Source organism: Rhinichthys klamathensis, unplaced genomic scaffold, assembly GCF_029890125.1.
Source record: "Rhinichthys klamathensis goyatoka isolate OS25496 unplaced genomic scaffold, OSU_Roscu_1.1 h1tg000847l_1, whole genome shotgun sequence".
NCBI classification, from domain to species: domain Eukaryota; kingdom Metazoa; phylum Chordata; class Actinopteri; order Cypriniformes; family Leuciscidae; genus Rhinichthys; species Rhinichthys klamathensis.
This window is the reverse complement of record NW_026607221.1, coordinates 127,501-148,721: the sequence shown is the minus strand read 5'-3', so window position 1 is coordinate 148,721 and position 21,221 is coordinate 127,501. Positions and strand designations below refer to the sequence as shown.

The 21,221-nt window shown below is 40.9% G+C and overlaps 1 protein-coding gene across 1 annotated transcript in view; it reads left to right on the top strand.

Annotated features, from left to right (window-relative positions):
* Nucleotides 1–21,221, top strand: part of nup214 (nucleoporin 214) — a 37,294-nt gene that overhangs the window by 4,921 nt on the left and 11,152 nt on the right. Inside the window, exons 5-13 of the mRNA XM_056243810.1 lie at nucleotides 232–334; nucleotides 6,839–6,905; nucleotides 7,019–7,085; nucleotides 7,850–7,928; nucleotides 8,020–8,072; nucleotides 8,796–10,271; nucleotides 12,356–12,417; nucleotides 13,940–14,099; nucleotides 14,348–14,500. Coding sequence (XP_056099785.1) covers nucleotides 232–334; nucleotides 6,839–6,905; nucleotides 7,019–7,085; nucleotides 7,850–7,928; nucleotides 8,020–8,072; nucleotides 8,796–10,271; nucleotides 12,356–12,417; nucleotides 13,940–14,099; nucleotides 14,348–14,500 — 2,220 coding nt within the window. The remainder of the gene's footprint in view (nucleotides 1–231; nucleotides 335–6,838; nucleotides 6,906–7,018; nucleotides 7,086–7,849; nucleotides 7,929–8,019; nucleotides 8,073–8,795; nucleotides 10,272–12,355; nucleotides 12,418–13,939; nucleotides 14,100–14,347; nucleotides 14,501–21,221) is intronic.

The following is a 21,221-nucleotide window of genomic DNA, read 5'->3' as shown; positions in this document are numbered from 1 at the left end:
AGCTCATTTGCATTTAAAGGGACACACGCATAAACGACACGTTTTTGCTCACCCTCAAAAAGGGACAATTTTAACATGCTATATAAAAATATCTGTGGGGTATTTTGAGGTAAACCTTCACACACACTCTGGGGACATCAGAGACTTATTTCACCTCTTGTAAAAAGGGGCATTAAACCACCCCTTTAATATCACGAGCACATCTGATCTGTGTCTGTCTGTCGTTTCTAGGAGCGTGTTTGACCGAGTCCACGCTGAAGACGGTTCCTCAGGTGGTGAACGTTCAGGAGCTGAAGGATAAAGGTCCACACACACCTGTGTCCACCGTCATCAGGTGAGAGAGGGCATTATGGGGCAGTTTTACGGTCTTCACACTGAATAAAGCGCTCCGCTTCAGAACAGATTGAAAATGCATTAGGGCTGCATGATAGCCGGCAACCCGTCAAAATAAAAGTTTGATGGTTCAGCATTTAAAAATGAAGAAAGTTATTGTAATTCTACAGTTGTATAAAAAGATTTTTTTTTTTAATTCTATAAAGGACTCAAAGGAGTAAAATATATATTTTTTACCGATTTTTCAGCTATTTTTATTTTGCACCCCCCAACAAAATCACCTGGAATGTTTAAAGTCCCCCTGTGGTCAATCATTTTATCTGTTAAAACTCACCTTAGATCACCAAAATTACATATTTAAATGTTTTTTTCCTTAAAAATGCTTTAACCCTCTGGGCTTCTTCGGTCAAAAATGACCGAAACAGTATACGTTTTGAAATGTTTAATTTTTTTGCTTCATCGGAGGGGGATGAAACTTGGTGACTTCTGTTGTATTACCTATGTGAACACACAAAAAAATCAAGGAGATGATTCGGATATGTTAAAGGGTCTTAAAAAAAATAGTCACACTTAGCTTCCTTTCGGTCAAAAATGACCGACATAGGAAATGAATGGGAAATACGAAAAAATAGGAAAACTCAGAGAAACTTTTGGTGGTACAAACTACAGATCAGCCACTGTGCAGAAAAAAAGTGTACAGCAATGAAGGGGTGACACTCTAAAACATCAAGAGTGCAAATAAGACACCTCCCCCCCCACACACACACACCCACGCACACAAACACACACACACACAGAGAAATGAATAGGAAAGACTGTAACAGCAAATGTTGAGAAAATGCTAAATAAAATCAAAAATTAAAATAAAGTACAAAAGATAGGCTACTCTTTCTCGCTCAAATGCACACACACACACCTCATCATGTCTAAAACAACAATATGAATCAAAAAGCCTTTCTATGTATTTATATAGGAAGCCTACAGGCGGTTACGGACATTACACACATTTATACATTTTTACTCATCTAAAAAAAAAAAAAAAAAGTAGTCTTTTAGCATATCTAAATATATATCTAAATAAAAACAAACGAATAAGAGAGAGAAATCATGTCTAAAAAAGCAATAGGAATCAAAAAGCATTTATATGTATTTACATAGGAAGCTATGGGCAGCCTACAGGCGGTTACGGACATTACACACTTTAAAACATTTTTAAAGCCACTGGATGGCGGTATTCTCACTTGAATTTTTTTTTGCCTGCTGCCAGCATTATATTTTAATGTGCCACGTTGAGTTTTTTGAAAAAAAAATTTTTTATATAATAATAATTAAAAAATTAAAAAATTCTAATGGAGAAAATAGCTCGTAAAAATTATATAAATAATGCAAAGTATCATAAAAATCTTTAAAAATTCTAAATAATAATAAGAAAATATTATTGAACAAAAATATATTTGAATGGTTTTCCTGGGGGGGAAAAAAAGTTACATTTTAAGGCTTCGGTCTTTTTTGACCGAAAGAAGCCAAGTGTAACCCCTAAACAAAGAAGCCCAGAGGGTTAAAATATCTTGAATGTAACTCGACACCCTCGCCTCATTTAGTATGCGCGGCTCTATGAATATGCAGATGAGCCCCGCCTCCACTCACTCCCTCAGCTCAGAGATCCACTGGTTGACGATCACACGTTGATCTGATTGGTTACAAGGTCGTTTGTGACGTCAGAAACACCAGTGATTTCAAACCGTGTTTTTGAGACTGTCTTTGGTTCACTGCAGTTTTAAGGAGGAAATACTCAGCAATGCTGTCGACTTATGAACTTACACATGGTGTGTCTTAAAGCGTATTAAAAACACCACATAGACACATAAACAACATTAAAAGCTGGATTTTCACCACAGGGGGACTTTAAAATATTTCCAAATACAGCTATTCCAGTAATCTGCTGAACATTCCTGTGTTTTAATGTCGCGATATATATATATATATATGCAGAAAAAGATGTTAGTTTTTTCCAGGATCATGAAACGCTTGAATGTTGTTGTTGTTGTCGTTCACTCGCTCACGGCAGAAATACACACTCATTACACATCAACACATGTGATGTTCATTCGCTTCACTGCTTTGTGTGTGTGTGTGTGTGTGTGTGTGTGTTCTATGAATCTACTCGCACTGTGAAATCCTCTGAAATGAGGTCAGGGTCAGTCTGTGTGTGTTTATTATGGGTGTGTGTGTTTATTAAGGCCTGTGTGTGTGTGTGTGTACGGTGTCCTGTTTTAACCTCTCACATGAGCTCATCTTCCCTCAGGCGTGTGTTCAGACCGCGATCAAACACTCGTTTCTGATGAACAACAGTCACATGTGTGTGTCGACCTTTAAGACCATCAAACGCAAACCAACGTTTGACATTAGCTTGGCTTCGATTACAGAAGTTATGAATCTGTGGTCTCTGCGTCTGAATCATAGGCTGGGATGATTGACAGGTGGCTGATCTATGCATCATGAGGATCCATGAACTATAATGATAAATAATCATTTAATCACTTTCAGTGTGATAAACATTTGACCAGCAGATCGATATAATATGGATGGTGTTATAAGTTATCGTTATAATAAATGTTATCGTTAACAGTATTGTTGTCATATTTAACAAATAGTTATTATCGTTAATGTTATAGTTATTATTATAGATGTCATTTACGTTATTGTGATAGTCGTTATAGTTATTAACATTATAGTTCTCAGGATCTCCTGTTATAGTTATGATGTGAAAGAGTGTTTAGTGTGTGTGGAGGTTTCCGTTGTGCATTGAGACACTGCAGGATGTGAGAGTTTGTGGTGATGATTATTTGACATCACTTCCTGCCTGTGTGTGTGTGTGTGGGGGGTTAGTTACACGCGAGACACCTCATCTGTGTGTGAATGCTCAAGACAGTGTGTCCCATGCAACTTTAACCCAGACACATGCATTATTAACGCTCGAGCTGCTCGCCCTGAGACAGCGACTGCACACACACACTTATACGCACACACACACACTCCCAGTCACACACACACACACCCACAGTCACACACGCACACTTATACGCACACACACACACTCCCAGTCACACACACACACACCCACAGTCACACACGCACACTTACGCACACACACACTCCCACAGTCACACACACACACACTTACGCACACACACTCCCACAGTCACACACGCACTTACGTGCACACACAAACACACACTTACATTCACACACACTTACAAATGCACAGTCACACACACTCACACACACACACACTTACAAACGCTCAGTCGCACAATTACAAACGCACACTCACACACTCACTCACACACTCACTCACTCACTCACTCACACACACACACACACACACTTACAAAGGCAGTCTCACACACACTTACAAACACACAATCACACACACACTCTTACGTTCTCACTCACACACTTACGTTCACTCACACACACACTTACGTTCTCTCACTCACATACACTCACTCACACACACTTACGCACACACGCAGGCAGTCACACTCACACACACTTACGTGCGCACACAAACACACACTTACGTGCGCACACAAACACACACCTACGTGCACACACAAACACACACTTACGTTCACTCACTCACTTGCTCTCATCATCATCATCATCAAATGACCATCGTGTGTGTGTGTGTGTGTGTGTGTGTGTGTGTGTGTGTGTGTGTGTGTGTGTGTGTGTGTGTGTGTGTGTGTGTGTGTGTGTGTGTGTGTGTGTGTGTGTGTGTGTGTGTGTGTGTGTGTGTGTGTGTGTGTGTGTGTGTGTGTGTGTGTGTGTGTGTGTGTGTGTGTGTGTGTGTGTGTGTGTGTGTGTGTGTGTGTGTGTGTGTGAGAGCAGTGGCAGAGATTTGCCCTCAAGACACACTCCGCGTGATCTTCCTCAGTCTCAAGGCCTGTACACACCGGGACGAATATCGGCTCGCGTTATTCGTCAGCGTTTTTCAACGCGTTTTTTGTGTTCACACCCAAGCGATTTTCGCTGACGATGAGCCGAGTGAACACGCAAATTCATTCCCTGACATTAGATGGCGCTTAATGTAAAACAGAAATACCCCGGTCCACAAAGTGGCGCTGCGCAACTACGCTTCTGACACTCGCTTGTCACTCAGAAGAAGAGAGCAAGTTTGTCGCGTTTGTTATATGGTTCTTTATTGTCGTTGGTGTCTCTTTATAAAGACACCAACGAGACCAGCAGCTCTACTCATCTAGCCTTGCATCTTCCTCGTCTTATTTCTTCCCGGCAGAGTGTAGACGCTGTATATCTTCTTCGCCATTACGTGTGTGTGCTCAGCAAGACCGTTTTGTGTTTGAGCGCCCCCAAGCTGTGTTTTACTGTAACTTCAGAAGCTCCAGACACGTGAGCAAAAGCGCCAATCTCATTGGTCGGATAGTTTTTGACGTGGCGCGTCAAACCAAAAAAACGAACCCGAGGCGTTTTTTAAAAAATGACGCTTTTACGCGTGGCGTTTTACGCGTCGGTGTGCACACTCACAGTGGCGCCCTTTGTTTAGTCACGAGGCGTTAAACGTCGGCGAATAACGAGCGCGAAATTCGTCCCGGTGTGAACAGGCCTTCAGACGTGAACACAGAACATCACAGCGCTTTTATTCAGGCTGTTTCTAAGATGTATCCCAGCATGCCTAAAGGCCTGTTCACACCGGGACGAATTTCGCGCGCGTTATTCGCCGACGTTTAACGCCTCGTGACTAAACAAAGGGCGCCAATGTGAGTGTGCACACCAACGCGTAAAACGCCACGCGTAAAAGCGTCATTTTTTTAAAAACGCCTCGGGTTCGTTTTTTTGGTTTGAAGCGCCACGTCAAAAACTATCCGACCAATGAGATTGGCGCTTTTGCTCACGTGTCTGGAGCTTCTGAAGTTACAGTAAAACACAGCTTGGGGGCGCTCAAACACAAAACGGTCTTGCCGAGCACACACACGTAATGGCGAAGAAGATATACAGCGTCTACACTCTGCCGGGAAGAAATAAGACGAGGAAGATGCAAGGCTAGATGAATGTAGAGCCGCTGGTCTTGTTGGTGTCTTTATAAAGAGACACCAACGACAATAAAGAACCATATAACAAACGCGACAAACTTGCTCTCTTCTTCTGAGTGACAAGCGAGTGTCAGAAGCGTAGTTGCGCAGCGCCACTTTGTGGACCGGGGTATTTCTGTTTTACATTAAGCGCCATCTAATGTCAGGGAATGAATTTGCGTGTTCACTCGGCTCATCGTCAGCGAAAATCGCTTGGGTGTGAACACAAAAAACGCTTTGAAAAACGCTGACGAATAACGCGAGCCGATATTCGTCCCGGTGTGTACAGGCCTTTACACAGAAACATTCATCTGGACATATGGGCTTTTCAAACACACACACCCACACACACACACACTGTTCACTAAGGGTCCGTTTTGACCTAGAGCCAAATGAAATCCTTTTTTTTTTTTATCATTAAATTCCTTTTAGTAATCAAAAATCATATGTAATTAATTGAAATTATGAAATGTTTATAATTAACCAACAGTTTATTAAAACTTTAACAATTTACATTTTAGGGCCATAAGAAATCGGTTTTAGTGTATTTTTCCGTTTTATTTTTGTTTTCTCTATTTCTGGATTCCATTTTAATAGTTTAATTACATTTTAATAATCAAAGCATGTCATTTGAGCTCATAAACCTTTAGCAATTTAATAATTTATTGAACTTTTTACAGTAATACGGGCCTATACATTCCCCCAGTAATTGTTCCATTTTAATTTCTGGAGTTATGATTTCATACAAACGTATCAAAACCGATGGGGATCAAATGAAGTGATAAAACTTTAATAATTTAATTAATCTTTAAAAAAAAAAAAAATCAATACATACTACTACTACTACCAATACTAAAAATAAAATTATTAAATTGTAATTTTTAAAGGAATACCCTAATATTTGTTCTGTTATAATTCGAACAGTAAACCTGTTGTTTGCCAAAATATAAAATAAATTGTTACATTTCCATTTGAGAGGTAAATTGAGCTGTACAGTTGTAATATATTTCTGTCATAATTTCTTCAAGTTAAACCGAACTTTTATTTTGGCGAGTTGAAGTGTGTGTGTGTGTGTGTGTGTGTGTGTGTGTGTGTGTGTGTGTGTGTGTTCAAACGAAATGCTGCTAAAGTGACTCAGATCAGCTCTGGACATGAAGTTCATGTCATCATGTGCTCATATAGTGAGACTTCAGGTTTCAATAGCCTTTAATATCCATATTGCCATTTGATTAAGTGTATTTCCCTACTTTTGATTTATTCATCCAAAAAGGGCCAAATTCAGTGTCATTTATGCTTAAAATTCTGTTTTTATGACTGAATTCTGCAATGATTTTGTCCCTCAGATGATAGATGTTCTCCTAAGAGTGTTAATGATCATTGTTCCTGATGTGTGTGTGTGTGTGTGTGTGTAGCGCGTCTGTTCCAGCACCGGCGGCTCAGGTGGTTCAGCAGGTTCTGGCTACGGTCGAGGCCAGTAAAGTGAGTCTCGCATGAGATGCACTACAGTTACACCAAGGACTTTTTAGTTGCTTTTTAAAAAGGCCGACATCTAATGTGTGGCGTTTGGTGTGTCCGTTTCTTCTCTTCCACAGAGTTCCTTTCAAGCCGCGTTAAAGGGCCAGTCGCCGGCCCAGGCCACATCTTCCAGCTTTGTGTTCGGTAGGTGTGAGTTCCCATTCGTTTTTAACTGGCACTTTTGAGCAATTTAACATTCATCCTTCCCTCGGGTCACTTTGACAACGAATACACAACTAAAAACAAATATGGATTCGAGGAGTTTTGTGGTTGAAATTTAAACTAACACATCCTTCCCTCTCGGGTCAATCTGACCCCCTTAGGAATGCAAGGAATGCTTCAGTACACATAGAAAAACCTAAAAATGCTCCAAATTCAAACTAAAACTGCTAAAACTTTACCAAAAGATTATTGTATAATGTGTACATGTGTGTGTGAGCGCACACTGAAGTGAACTGGCTTTAGGACCCAGCGGAACAGCTCCTCTGCTCCATATAGAGCTATAAGCCCATCTAGAGGCATGAAATATTATATTATTTATTTCCCACAAGAGGTCAAAGACTCCCAATGTAAGATATTTAGAGCTGAATTAAGAGTTATGCATGAAATTGTGTTATTTTGAATTTAATTTGAAAGAATGTGCTTCTAAATGACTATATATTTATTATTTATTGATCAAATCTAGTCATTTAAAAATATAAAATAAAAATCTCCCAAACAAATTGCTTTAAAAAACAGAAAAAAATATTATCAAAAGGAAATAAAATATTTGTGGACAGAAACAAAAATGTAGTATAATTTTAGGGCTTAAGATTTGTTCCAGACCGCGAGGGAAGGATGAGGGTTTAATGCATCCTTGCTGAATAAAAGTATGAATGTTTAATATTGCGTGTGTGTGTGTGTGACAGGCGGAGCAGCAAAGCCCGATGCAGGAGCGTCTTCATCCGTCAGTGAGAAGAGCTCGAAGGGCTTCTCGTTTTCGACACCGTGAGTCTTCAGCAACTCTTCTGATGTCTTGTCTAATGTCTTCATATTTGATTGTATGTAAATATAAGACTCATGTTTTGCTGTTTCACAGGTCAGCAGGGTTCAGTTTCACATCTCAATCCCCGGACGCCAACAACACTCAAGGTATCGTCTCCATTTGTGTCTCATTTAGAGATGCAAACATTTGATATTTGAGACTGTCTTTGGTTCACTGCAGTTTTAAGCAGGAAATACTCAGCAATGCTGTCGACTTATGAACTTACACATGGTTTGTCTTAAAGCGTATTAAAAACACCACATAAACAACATTAATCACCACAGGGGGACTTTAAAATAGACAAAACAAACATTGAAAATAAGCTAAACCAATTATAAATCAAATTGGTTCCTATTCTGGCCAATTAGCCACACCTTTCTAGGTAAATTTCGGTTACACTTTATTTTAAGGTGTCATTGTTACAGTGTTATATATTTAAGTACTGAGAAATATTAATAAACAACATGTATTTGCTATAGGGTTATAGGATTAGGGTTTGGTTGAGGGTTAGTTGCATGTAATTATGCTTAATTTACTGTTATTACTGTGATAAGTACATGTAACATATTTAACAAGGACTCTAAAATAAAGTGTTACCAAAAAAATTTTCTTTTCTTTTTTCTTTACACATGGTGTGTCTTAAAGCGTATTAAAAACACCACATAGACACATAAACAACATTAAAAGCTGGATTTACACCACAGGGGGACTTTAAAATAGACAAAACAAGCATTGAAAACAGCTATAAATCAAATTGGACTTTCTGCAGATTCTTTCACACCCTTCTTAGTAAATTTCTTTCTTTTCTTTTTCTTCTAATCCTCAAACAGCGAAGAGTTCTGGCCCGCCAGGCAAGTTCTCCTTCGCTAGCAGTAGCGGATCAAAGATGCCGTTTGGCCCCGGTGGATCCGAGGAGCCTTTCTCCTTCACCCCGAAACTGGCTTCTCCCGCGCCGAGCGCGAGCTCCTCGACCCCGCCTCCAGAGACTCCTAAACTCCCTCACGCTCCCAAAGCCCAAGGAGAAACTCTCGGCTGCTTCTCCGGCTTACGAGTCGGCCAAAGCGAAGAACTCAAGGATGCCTCCAAACCCGCGCTCGGCTTCACCTTTGGCAACGGATCCACAGGATTCGGGTTCAATTCCGCGCAAATCAAGCCTGCAGAAACTGGAAGTACAACAGCAGAATTGGAAAGCGCCACTACAGAAGCTACGAAAACGATGACGCCACAAGCTCTCGGCACGCTTACACCCGCCGATAAACCGCTAGAAGCAGCGGCTCCCGCAGTAAAACCAACTTTTACGATTCCCTCGACGACTTTCCCACCGGACGCCACATCTTTCGGCAGTCTTCTCCGCGCACCTCTACAAGAGACAACTCTTTCCACAAACCCCCTCCCGACGACGACGGCTTCACCCGAGGTGGCTAAAGAAGAAGCTAAAGAACCTCCCAGTCCTAAACCGCTAGCTTTAAGTGCGCCAGTCGTATCGGCCACTGAAGCCGCGGCTCCCATCATTACAGAAACCATTACAGCAACTTCCAACAAGCCTCCAACTCCTCCAACTCTGGAGGTCTCGCCAGCACCCCCTCCATCGGTTACTCCACCATCCGACACGCCGACGGCTGTATCCGAGCCTCCTTTAGCGGAACCGGTCGCTAATCCCGCTCTTGAGACGATTAGCAGCTCTTCTTTAGCCACTCCTGCTTCCCAAGAGCCTCCAGCAACTTCAGCGTCTGACAAACCTGGCTCAATCTTTGCCCCGCCTTTGGACGCTCAAACCGTCGGTTTCTCCACAGTCGTCACTACTTCGGCTTCATCCACCCCGTCCACAGCCATCACCACTAGCGCAGCTCCTACTTTCGGACAATCACCCGCCGCTCCGAGCACAGCGTTCGGATCCACCGCGTTTGGCGCCACTTCGACCCCTGGCTTTGGCAAGCTTGCGTTCGGACAGAGTCCTGCTGGTTTCGGCCAGCCTGCCGCCTCAGACTCTGCTAGCAACTTCAGTTTTGGTCAGGCGGCGTTTAGCGCTAGCCCTGGGTTTGGCACGCCGGCTACGACCTCCACCACCTCGACGGCCACCGGCGGAGGAGCAGGGATGTTTGGAGCTGCTAGCGCTAACAGTGCTAGTTCCTTCTCCTTCGCAGCCGGCACCGGCTCCGCACCCGGCACTGGCACTGGAACTGGACTCTTTTCCCAAAGCAGCGCTCCTGGTTTCGGACAGCCCAGCGCAGGCTTTGGCCAGGGGTCCATGTTCGGGAGCAACACCACCACGGCGTCCTCTGGGTTCGGTTTTGGACAACCATCAGGTGGGTTTTAATAAACGCACTGGACAATCTATTCACACAAATCACAGGGTAGTTTATTCCCACAAGACAGAGTACGATGTAGGGTCAGGAAGCGGATACTTGTTATAAAATTAAAATTGAGATTCCTCTTATCGATTCCTTTGTGAGCATTTCAATATGACTTTATGACAATATGAGACGACTCGCGCGCTGTTTTCTGTGCACATTATTTTAATATGAGTGTAAACCATTCGAGCGCGAGAGACTCTGTCCTCATGTGTATCAGTGTATCGGACCCGTGCGGCTCTTAAAGGGACAGCGCTGATATTCCTGCCGTCTCTATAATAACACTAATCACACAACAGAAGACTGAGAACACACACTCGCTCTAGACTGGATAACTTTAGTGACTATAATGTGTATTTTAATTATAAAGTACAGTGTTATTTTACATTTGATTACAGTTTCTGCACCTGAACACCTGAAAATCTTAAAATAGTTTATTTCAATCGTATCTTTGTTGCGGTTTGTTAATTTTTTATTTGTTCTTTTTTAATTACTGAGTGTTTAATAATGCTTGAAGTGTATATTAGTTCGGCTAGTTGCTTTTCTATGGTGTTTTTAAACCACAGGCAAACGCTCCTCGAGTAAGAGTTATTTAGCATGTTGATGATATTCAGCTACAATTAAATGTTTTGCAATAAGACTAAATGTAAATGATATCCACGTTATTTTTACCTTATTGGAATCGAAATTAGGAATCGATAAAATTCAAACGATACCCAACCCTAGTCTTTACCGAGTTGATCCACTTTAATTCATTTGGATTTTGAGATTGGATTGCCTGACTGAACTGGCTTTAATCGCTCGCTCGATCAGTCTGAGTTAGGCTGAAAAAAATGGCAAGCGTCAATAATTCACATAATATGCAGTGTACCGTCACATTTGCATAATTTCAGTCAGCACATTCTTTAGGGTTTAATGTGGGCCTAAACACGCAGAACATAAACAGGTGTGCATTGGGGGTCAGGGGTCAGTGACTCAGCTGTTTATAAGGGCGACGTCACAGGAATGGGAGGAATCCTGAGGAAGACACACCCGAGACTGATGCACATTCCCCCGACGGGCCGGAATCACATCCACTGACCCATAACTAGCTCACGACACACTACTACACTGAATTAGCCCTGTAAACACGCGCATTAGGTGTCAACGATCTAACGTATCTCCAGCGCTATCAATGCTTTCTGGCTTATAAAGTACGATGTGAGGAAACGCAAACAATTTCAGACACTTTTGCGAGTCAGTTTGACCGATTAGTAGGGAAACGTTTGCCTGTGGTTTAAAAACACCATAGAAAACAACTAGCCGAACTAATATACATTTCAAGCATTATTAAAGACAATAAACACTCAGTTATTAAAAAATAACAAATTAGCAATCGCAACAAATAGACACAACTGAACAAAGATACGATTGAAATAAACTATTTTAAGATTTTCAGGTGTTCAGAAACTAATCAAATGTAAAATAACTCTGCACTTTATAAATAAAATACACATTATAGTTACTAAAGTTATCCAGTCTAGAGCGAGTGAGTGTTCTCAGTCTTCTGTTGTGTGATTAGTGTTATTATAGAGACGGCAGGAATATCAGCGCTGTCACTTTAAGAGCCGCACGGGTCCGATACACTGATACACATGAGGACAGAGTCTCTCGCGCTCCAATGCTTTACACTCATATTGAGACGCTCACAGAGGAATCGAAATTTAAATTTTATAACATGTATCCGATCCCAACCCTAATTAAGGACTTGCATGAATCCATTCATTGCACTCGCTCCACAAATGCACATCTCCCTTGTTGCATGCACTAATTATGATGCATTAATACAAAAGAAAATAGTATTCACAAACAGATCTATTTGTACAAATTTCACAGAAACGCATTTGGTTGTGGATAGCAAGATACACCTGCAGCGTTTATCAAGTTCAGTGATAATTGAGCATGCATTTGCTTATAATTTGAGACTAATTTCATCCCATGCTGAAGAATAAACACAGAGTTGGTGTCTGTATGTTTGATTTCTTGACGTGTTTAACCAGGGTTCGGCAGCAGCACCTCCAGCTCGTCGGTGTTCGGACAGCAGCCCGGCGTCTTCGGACAGGTACAGCTCCTACACACACACACACACACACACACACAGGTTGACTGTAATGAGTTATGAACGTGTGTTCGAGTCTCGGAGAGGCTTCTGAAACCAGATGAGCTGTCAGTTCGAGTAACCCCAATGACATATATACATTTTTGGAGGCAAATGTCATGTTTTTACTTTTGGTTTGCCATCATCGCCAGCCAGTGAGACCCCAAAAACCTGTTAAAACCATTAATATACAGCAGTAATGCACAAGAGGCTGGTTTTACCACAGTCTCTGGATGGAGAGAGTAAAAACCCTTTACAGAAGCAATATGATAAAACACACAGATGTTCAATTACATTCATGAATCAGATGAAACCGTTCGGATCATTTTACTGACTCTCTTGTTCGATCTCGTTCATCAAAATGATGGCTTTAAGTGACTTTAAATGTTACACTTTTAACAGCCAAATTCCCCGAACACATCCACCTACGCAATCCTGATCCTATTCTGAATTCAGAAATCATTATAATGCAGTCAAAAACAATTTACAGGGAACAAAAATCATGTTTCTTGACATTCATGAGCCTAATTTCGACTCCGGGGAAATACATAAAGCACACTTTCCTGTGAACGCTTTATATAAACACAATATAGGTGTAAATCCATGTGATCACTCATATCAGTGTAATATATATCATCATATCGTCCAGCCCTAAAACTGGTGTGGTTTTTTGTCAGTGTTTATTTAAAAACGTCCGATTATGCAGAATATACGATGCTAAATATTTAATTGAGGAGTTGTCAATACAATATATAATTAATAACACTATATATAGGGTGTGATTTTACCCCATAATTCAGCATATTGACACACAATAATAACTGTAAATCCAGCGTTCTCTGCCTGGAGTCGTTGTTTCTGTGAATCCCAGGATCCCTTCTCTGTTCTGTGGCTTTAGCAGTGTGTGGAAATACACCTCAGATTTCTGGTCAAATGTAGTTGTACAGTCGGTCTCAAAGCTCTTTCCCGGTGTAGATGTTTAGTGTGTTTTTCACCGCATTCACACTGAAAACCAATGCTGTCACTCAGTGTGTGTGTGTAACAGTAACAAGGTTTTTTTCTCCGTTCTGTCTCTGATTGAGTTTTGGTTCCTTCACTGTCGCCTATTTCACCTTTGGCTTTTCGCTTGCTTAGTTTAATTTAATGTAATATTCAGCAATATTATTGATCTCCTGCATTGACAGCATTATATGAGAACTGAACTGAGCTGGACGATGACATCACGGTTTACTCCAGAGCCGCTATATATATAAAGAACTAAATTAATAACTTTTTCACAACAGAAATGAAGCATCACTGAACTGACTTAAGCTGGACTGAGACGTTATTCTCTTCTGGAAACACTGCTGCATTATTCTCCTGTTATCTCTGTAAAGCTGCTCTAAAACACTCATAAATAAAGCTGACTTGATTTGCACACACACTATAATAATTCCTGGCTGTGTGAAGTGTCTGAAGTGTGTGTGTGGTGTGGTTGTGTGCTCAGGCTCAGTCCGGTGCGGGTCTGTTCGGCTCGGGCGCGGGGAACACGTCCTCGGGGTCAGGATTCTTCAGTGGCCTCGGAGGGAAACCCAGTGAAGACGCCGCCAACAAGAACCCGTTCGGAGCGCCGGCCGCGGGAGGATTCGGCCAGCCGATTAACACAGGTATTAACACACGCTTCCCAGGGTTATTACACTCAGGGCTTGTGTCTTTTCGGCACTTCAGAGTTCCCACAGGCGCTGCGAACGCATCCAGGAGAACGTTCCTGAGGGAAGCATCAGTCCTGGGGAAACACCCTGGCGGCTCCAGGAACCACCCGGTGCAGAAGCCCGTTATAGTGCCTGAGCGACGGGTGTGTGTTTGACTGGTGCTGAAGCTGTGGTGTGTGTGTGTGTGTGTGTGTGTGTCTCAGGTCCGGCTAACCTGTTTGGGAGCAGCGGAGCGAAGGCCTTCAGCTTCTCCAGCAGCTCGTTCGGGGAACAGAAGCCCAGCGGGTCCTTCAGCACCGGAGCCGGGTCTGTGGCGGCTCAGGGCTTCGGCTCCTTCAGCACTCCCACCAAACCAGGTCAGACACACACACTCACACCACACGCACACACACACACCCCACACGCACACACACACGCGCACACACACACACACACACACACACCACGCACACACCCCACACACACACCACGCACACACCCCACACACACACATATACACACACACACATATGCACACCACACTCACACCACACACGCACACACACACACACACACACACATATACACACCACACACACACCACATGCATACACACCACACACACACCACGCACACACCCCACACACACACATATACACACACACACAGACACCACATCTCCTATTTACTGTAGTTTCAACATGACAACACATGACGTTATTATTTTTATTAATATTATCTTTTATTGTTATTTCTTTGTTTTTATTATTATATGATTTAATGTTGTTGTTTTTTTAGGTTTTTTTTTTTTAGCTTTTATTATTAATATAATTATGATATTTCTATTATTTATATCATTTTATTTATTATTATTATTGGCTCTGTTTTTGATAATGAAGATCAGTTAGTCACAATTGACTTCCAAAATCAGCTTGACTTATTTATTATGTGATGATGTTTACTCTCTCTCTGCTGGGGAAGTTCGTGCGTAAGTCAAATCTGCGCAGATTTAACGCAAATACTCGTGAGTCATCATGATATATTAAATATTGCTCAGAATCTGCTCATATCTGCTAACTTGAACACACACGTCACTACGCTACACATAACGGCGCTTGTTCATTTGCATTGAAGCAATAGCGAAGATTAAAAAGCATTTGGTGAACAGAAAATCCATTATTTTCCAACATCCTACTTTTGTTGATGATCTGTACTGTATTGATCTGTCCATCTAAAACACATTTTTGGTGAAAAGGACGAGGATAAAAGATGGAGGAGATGCTGGATGACAGGATTTAGTTTGAATAAGAAATGCATGTATGAAATCCAAATGTGATAAAATGGTAACACTTTACAATAAGGTTCATTAGTTAACATTAATGTATTAACTAACATTGCGCAATACATCTGTTACAGTATTTATTAATCTTTGTCAATGTTAGTTAATTAAAATCCAGCTGTTCGTTGTTTGTTCATGTTAGTTCACAGTGCATTAACAAATACAACCTTTGGTTTTAACAACATATTACTAAATGTTGCAATTAATATTAACTAATAACTTAATTAAATATAAACTGGTCTCACAGACAAAACTTTGGGTTAAGATTATTTGAAGGACAACATGCTAACGACGAACCGCTTTACTACAAACCTTCAATAAATCTGTCAGAAACGTGTAAAAGTGAAGCTCTCCCTGAGTCTCTCCGTAAGGCTGCCCTCGCTGCTGTTACTCCTGATTCTGGATCAGTGAGATCGGCCTGTGTTATTGCCGGAGTCTCTGAAGCTCGTGTGAAGGCTCCGCCCTCTTCTCAACGGAGGCGGAGCTAAAGCTCATTTGCATTTAAAGGGACACACACAAAAATGGCGCTTTTTTTCTCGCACCTAAAAAGGGGAAAATTTGACACGCTATAATAAATGATCTGGTATTTTGAGCTGAGATTTCACACACACCATAGGTTTATATTACATCTTGTGAAAAGGGGCATAATATGTCACCTTTAATACACTAAAGCAGACTGTACTGTAGCAACTAGAGGACTAAATGCCTAAAGGACTAAAAGACTCAAAGAACAGAAACCTAACATTGTGGATTTGTTCCTTTGAGAATTGGACCCTAAAATAGTTTAACTCAACACTTTTAACTAGTTGCTTATAAGCATGCATATTACTATTATATTGGCTGTTTATTAGTGCTTATATGTTCTTCATGAACATATACTACATCCCTTAATCCACTTAATACCTAACTAACTATTAATAAGCAGTAATTAGGGATTTATTAAGGTAAAAGCTATTGTTAATAGTGAGAAGTGGATCCTAAACTAAAGTGTGACCATTTTTCCTATTGTACCAAAATTGTACTGAATGGTGTACCATTACACCTCTATTCAAATTATATGTATATTATTATACGATTATCAACATTGTTGTATTAACCATATTTTATTGTCTTTTATTGTTGTTTATAATTTTATTTTAATTATTATATTATTTTATATTTTATTATTATTTTATTTGTCTTTTTTCTTTTATTATCGTTAACATTCTTGCTATATTTTTATTATATTTATATTATTTTATTTATTATTATTTGTATTATATTACTAACAGGACACTACAGTCTACAACGCTGTATCTGTGGCTGGACAAAGATAACATCATATCATGGTCTAGCGTTAGCGAGAGGCCTAGCACTGCATTCATACGGTTTTACATTTACATTTATGCATTTGGCAGATGCATTTCAAGGCACACATTTACATTCTTATCAGTTCTTGCTTTCCCTGGGAATCGAACCCATGACCTTGGCGTTGCAAGCGCCAGCGCTCTCCTGTTAGAGCTCCAGGAAAGCTTTTTGTTGCTGTTGGCATTTTTGTGTAGTATGTACAGTTGCGATCGAAATTATTCAACCCCCATTGCGAAAAAAAAATGTATTGGCAAAATTAACAGACTACACTTTTTGCAATGATCAAATCAAACAAAAGGAATTGAAATAGCTCAACACAACAAGTGGTTTCCCCAAATTCAACAGAAAATGCAACTTTTAATGCATTCTGCAGTCTCAAAAGTATTCGACCCCTTCATGGCAATATATATTTCCTCATGAGCAATGGCCTCCAGTTCAGGAATATTCTTGTCCTCCTTCAAATCCCACCAGAGGTGTTCTATGGGGTTCGAGTCAGGAGACTGTGCTGCCACTGTATCTCCCAGGACTTCTTCTGCAATTTGAGGTGTGCTTGGGATCATTGTCCTGTTGAAGGTCCAGTGACTCCCAAGCTTTATCTTCCTCGTTACGTTTACGTTTTCTCTTAGGATTTCCTGATAGGCAATGATGGCAACAGGTTTCAGCTTGAACAGTAAGGCTAGTTCTAAACGCATGCCAGAACTCTAAGACTACACTCTACTGACCCGAAAGCACAAGAAAAGTGCTCAAAATCACATAAGCCACAGAAGTTTTGAGATTCAGTTCTGTGGAGTGATGCCACAAAACTGGAACTTTTACCTTCACATTAAAAAATAAATACGACCTCCCGTTATGTCAATCACGCTTACGCACTGTTTGATTTTCTGCGTTTTTCGCATACGTAGCAAGTAGGGGTGGAACGGTACACAGAAGTCACGGTTCGGTTCATACCTCGGTTCAGACATCACGGTTCGGTACGATTTCGGTACAATGGAGTGAAAAGCAAAGCAAAAATGCAGAAGGCATTTTTATAAATGTCTTAAACCTTGTATTTTTTTAAATAAGTTTTATTAATAAAGGCATAGAACCAGTTTATTTGTAGTGCACTGACAGTAGTTTTATATAATTAGTTTATTAATTAAATTATTAAAAAGACGAAAAGACCTTGAGATATGTTTGGTAATTGTACCTGAATGAATTTAAAATTAATTTGCTATTTCAGATCAAGATATTTGTTTTCCTTCATTTTAATTAACTAACTTTATTCTCATCTGAATTATAAATAATTGATTTCCGTATAAAATAATACTACCATAAAAACGTTTGTTAACAGTTGTAGGTTACAGTTTGACAAGAGTTTAGAGTGTGACAAAAGCACAATGTTGTGTTTTATTGCCAGTGTACACAAATATAAGTAAACAATTTGCAGTTTTAATGATGTCCTGTATGAAAAAACGTTTCCACTGTTCGATCGCCCGTGCCTCTCTCTCTCACACACACACACACACACACACACACACACACACACACACTGTTCATCGCGCGATTCGCGCCCGCGCCTCTCTCTCTCTCTCGCACGCGCGCGCACACACACACACACTGTTCATCGCGCGATTCGCGCCCGCGCCTCTCTCTCGCGCGCGCGCGCACACACACACACTGTTCATCGCGCGATTCGCGCCCGCGCCTCTCTCTCTCTCGCACGCGCGCGCACACACACACACACTGTTCGATCGCGCCTCTCTCTCTCGCACACACACACACACACTGTTCATCGCGCCTCTCTCTCTCTCTCTCTCTCTCTCTCTCTCTCTCTCTCTCTCTCGCGCGCACACAGACACACACACTCCTGCATTGCAATCTTGATCGCAGCCTGTTCATTGCTGCGTTAACAGTCACACCAAAAGCGAATAGAGCGAAATTTATCGCTATTTAAGAGGTTTTTTTTTTTTTTTGTACCGTGTATTCTGCGTGCAAATTCGTGCACCGAACCGTGACGCCCGTACCGTTTCGGTTCAATACGAATACATGTACCGTTCCACCCCTAGTAGCAAGTATTTTGAATGGTGACTTTTGACAATTCAGAGCCACCGAATCACAAATACGAAAAAACCGCATTCGAAAATTTCGTACTCTGTGTGCAAGGACGTTGACTGTTCAAGCTGAAACCTCTTGCTGCAGGTCTTCTGCAGTCACTCGAGGGTTTTCATGATCCCCCTCCTCAGAAATCTGGGTGTAATCTTCCTTTTTCTGCCCGTCCAGGGAGTGTAACCACTGTTCCTTTAACTCTGAACTTGCGAACTATGATTCCATCGGTGTCTCTAGGAACATTTAGTTCCTTCGCTATCTTTATATTTGAATCCTGTTCCTTGTTTGTGAAGGGTGATGATATCATCATAACTTTTTGGACCATTCTTTTGATTTATTTCTAACATGGTCAAACCTCTCCAGTTCAGATATTTCATGTGTTCTAGCTTTAGCACACCTGGTGCAGCTCATGAAGCCCTTGATTAGCGAGACGACACCTGTTCTGCAGATCTGTGCTGTTGTGAGGGACGTTGACTAATTTTGAGACTGCAGAAGTCATTAAAAGTTGCATTTTCAGTTGAATTTGCGGAAACCACTTGAAACATTTGTTGTGTTGAGCTATTTCAGTTACTTATGTTTGATTTGTTCATTGCAAACGGCTGAAAGGCTGCCAATAAACCTGATTTGCAATGAGGGTTGAATAATTTCTATTAAAACTGTATATTTGTGTGTATTGTGCAGTGTGTGAATATTACTGGTACGGTCTTTCGGGGACAATAAAGAATGAATCTGAATCTGAGCACTACTTTTTTAGAGGTAGGGCAAATCAGTCGAGTGAAGCCCAGTGGCACCACAGGGTATCAGGGACCCCAAACAAAACTCAACCAGATACAAATCTATCCTCAAGGTGCGTTCACATTACAAGCGACTTTGTCACAAGTGAACAAGTGAGTTCGCCTATTGGTTGCCTAGTAATGTTTGTGAGTGACATTCACGGATGTTACTCCATGTTCTAGAACAAATTAGTTCTTGTCGCTACAAACCAACATTTTGGAAGGAAAGGTCGGTGACACTTTACAATAACGTTCATTAGTTAACATAAACTAAGTATGAACAATAGTTCTACAGCATTTATTAATCTTAGTTAATATTAAAATCAAAGGTTGTATTTGTTAACATTATTTAATGCATTGTAAACTAATATGAACAAACAATGAACATTATTAACTAACATTAACAAAGATTAATAAATGTACTGCTCATTGTTAGTTAATACATTAACTAATGTTAACTAATGAACCTTATTTTAAAGTGTTACCAAAGTCTTTCCTGAGATGATCCATATTGCACAGGTGTGCCTTAGGCTAGCCACAATAAAAGGCCACTCTAAAAAGTGCAGTTTTACTGTATTGGGGGGTCCAGGGGGGCCTTATGCGCCGAAAATACAACGAGCGCCGCGCTGAAAGGGGGCGGGGCTACAGAAGCTCTATACCTATAGACTAAACACATATGCATGTTTTTGAAGTTTACACGGAGATAACGTTGTTTTTGTTTTTTAAACTTGTGCCTTGGAACCTGTGTTTGCGTTCTCGAGCACCAAACACAGAACGTCCAGAACACATTAAAAGTTTCTGTTTTCTGTTAAAACGGTGTCGTGTTAGCGGCCGCTAAGCTAATAACTAATGATCTTTACAACTGAAGTGAATCAATCAAAACTAACTTTATCTGGACAATAACTTTATTCTAGAGCTGCTGTAAAGCCTAAACACTCTCTGTTACTGTAATCTCCTGTTATCATTGTACAGCTGCTGTGAAACTCTGTATAGTTAAAGCGCTGTATAGATGAAGGAGACTCGACTCGGCACTGAAGAGGGACGGATCACATGACTCCACTGACTTCAGTCCTATTGGTTGTCCCAAAAGTCGCTCTTCATTTGCATTAAGTTAGACGGATCTCAACTTTGTCGGGTCGCTGGACACGGTCAGCAACGCTCAGTCGCTGGAAATCGCTGGCTCTCCATTGAAACAAATGGGATCTTGTCGCTAGTAGTGTGAGCGTAGCTTTAGCTTTAGCTGTGACGTGTCCATCCCGCCACCGCCTGCAGGAGACAGAAACATGGAGGAAAACCTCGTCCAGCTGTTGAAAGGGCAGAAAGGAGGTGTTGAAAGAAAGAAAGCTAGAAAGGATGGGTGAGCTCATTTACTATGATTAATTTTGGTTACACTTTACAATAAGGTTCACTAGTTAATGTATATAAACTAACATGAACTAACCATGAGCAATACATTTATTACAGTATTTATTCATCTTTGTTAATGTTAGTTAATAAAAATCCAGCAGTTCATTGTTTGTTCATGTTAGTTCACAGTAAAAAACTAATGTTAAC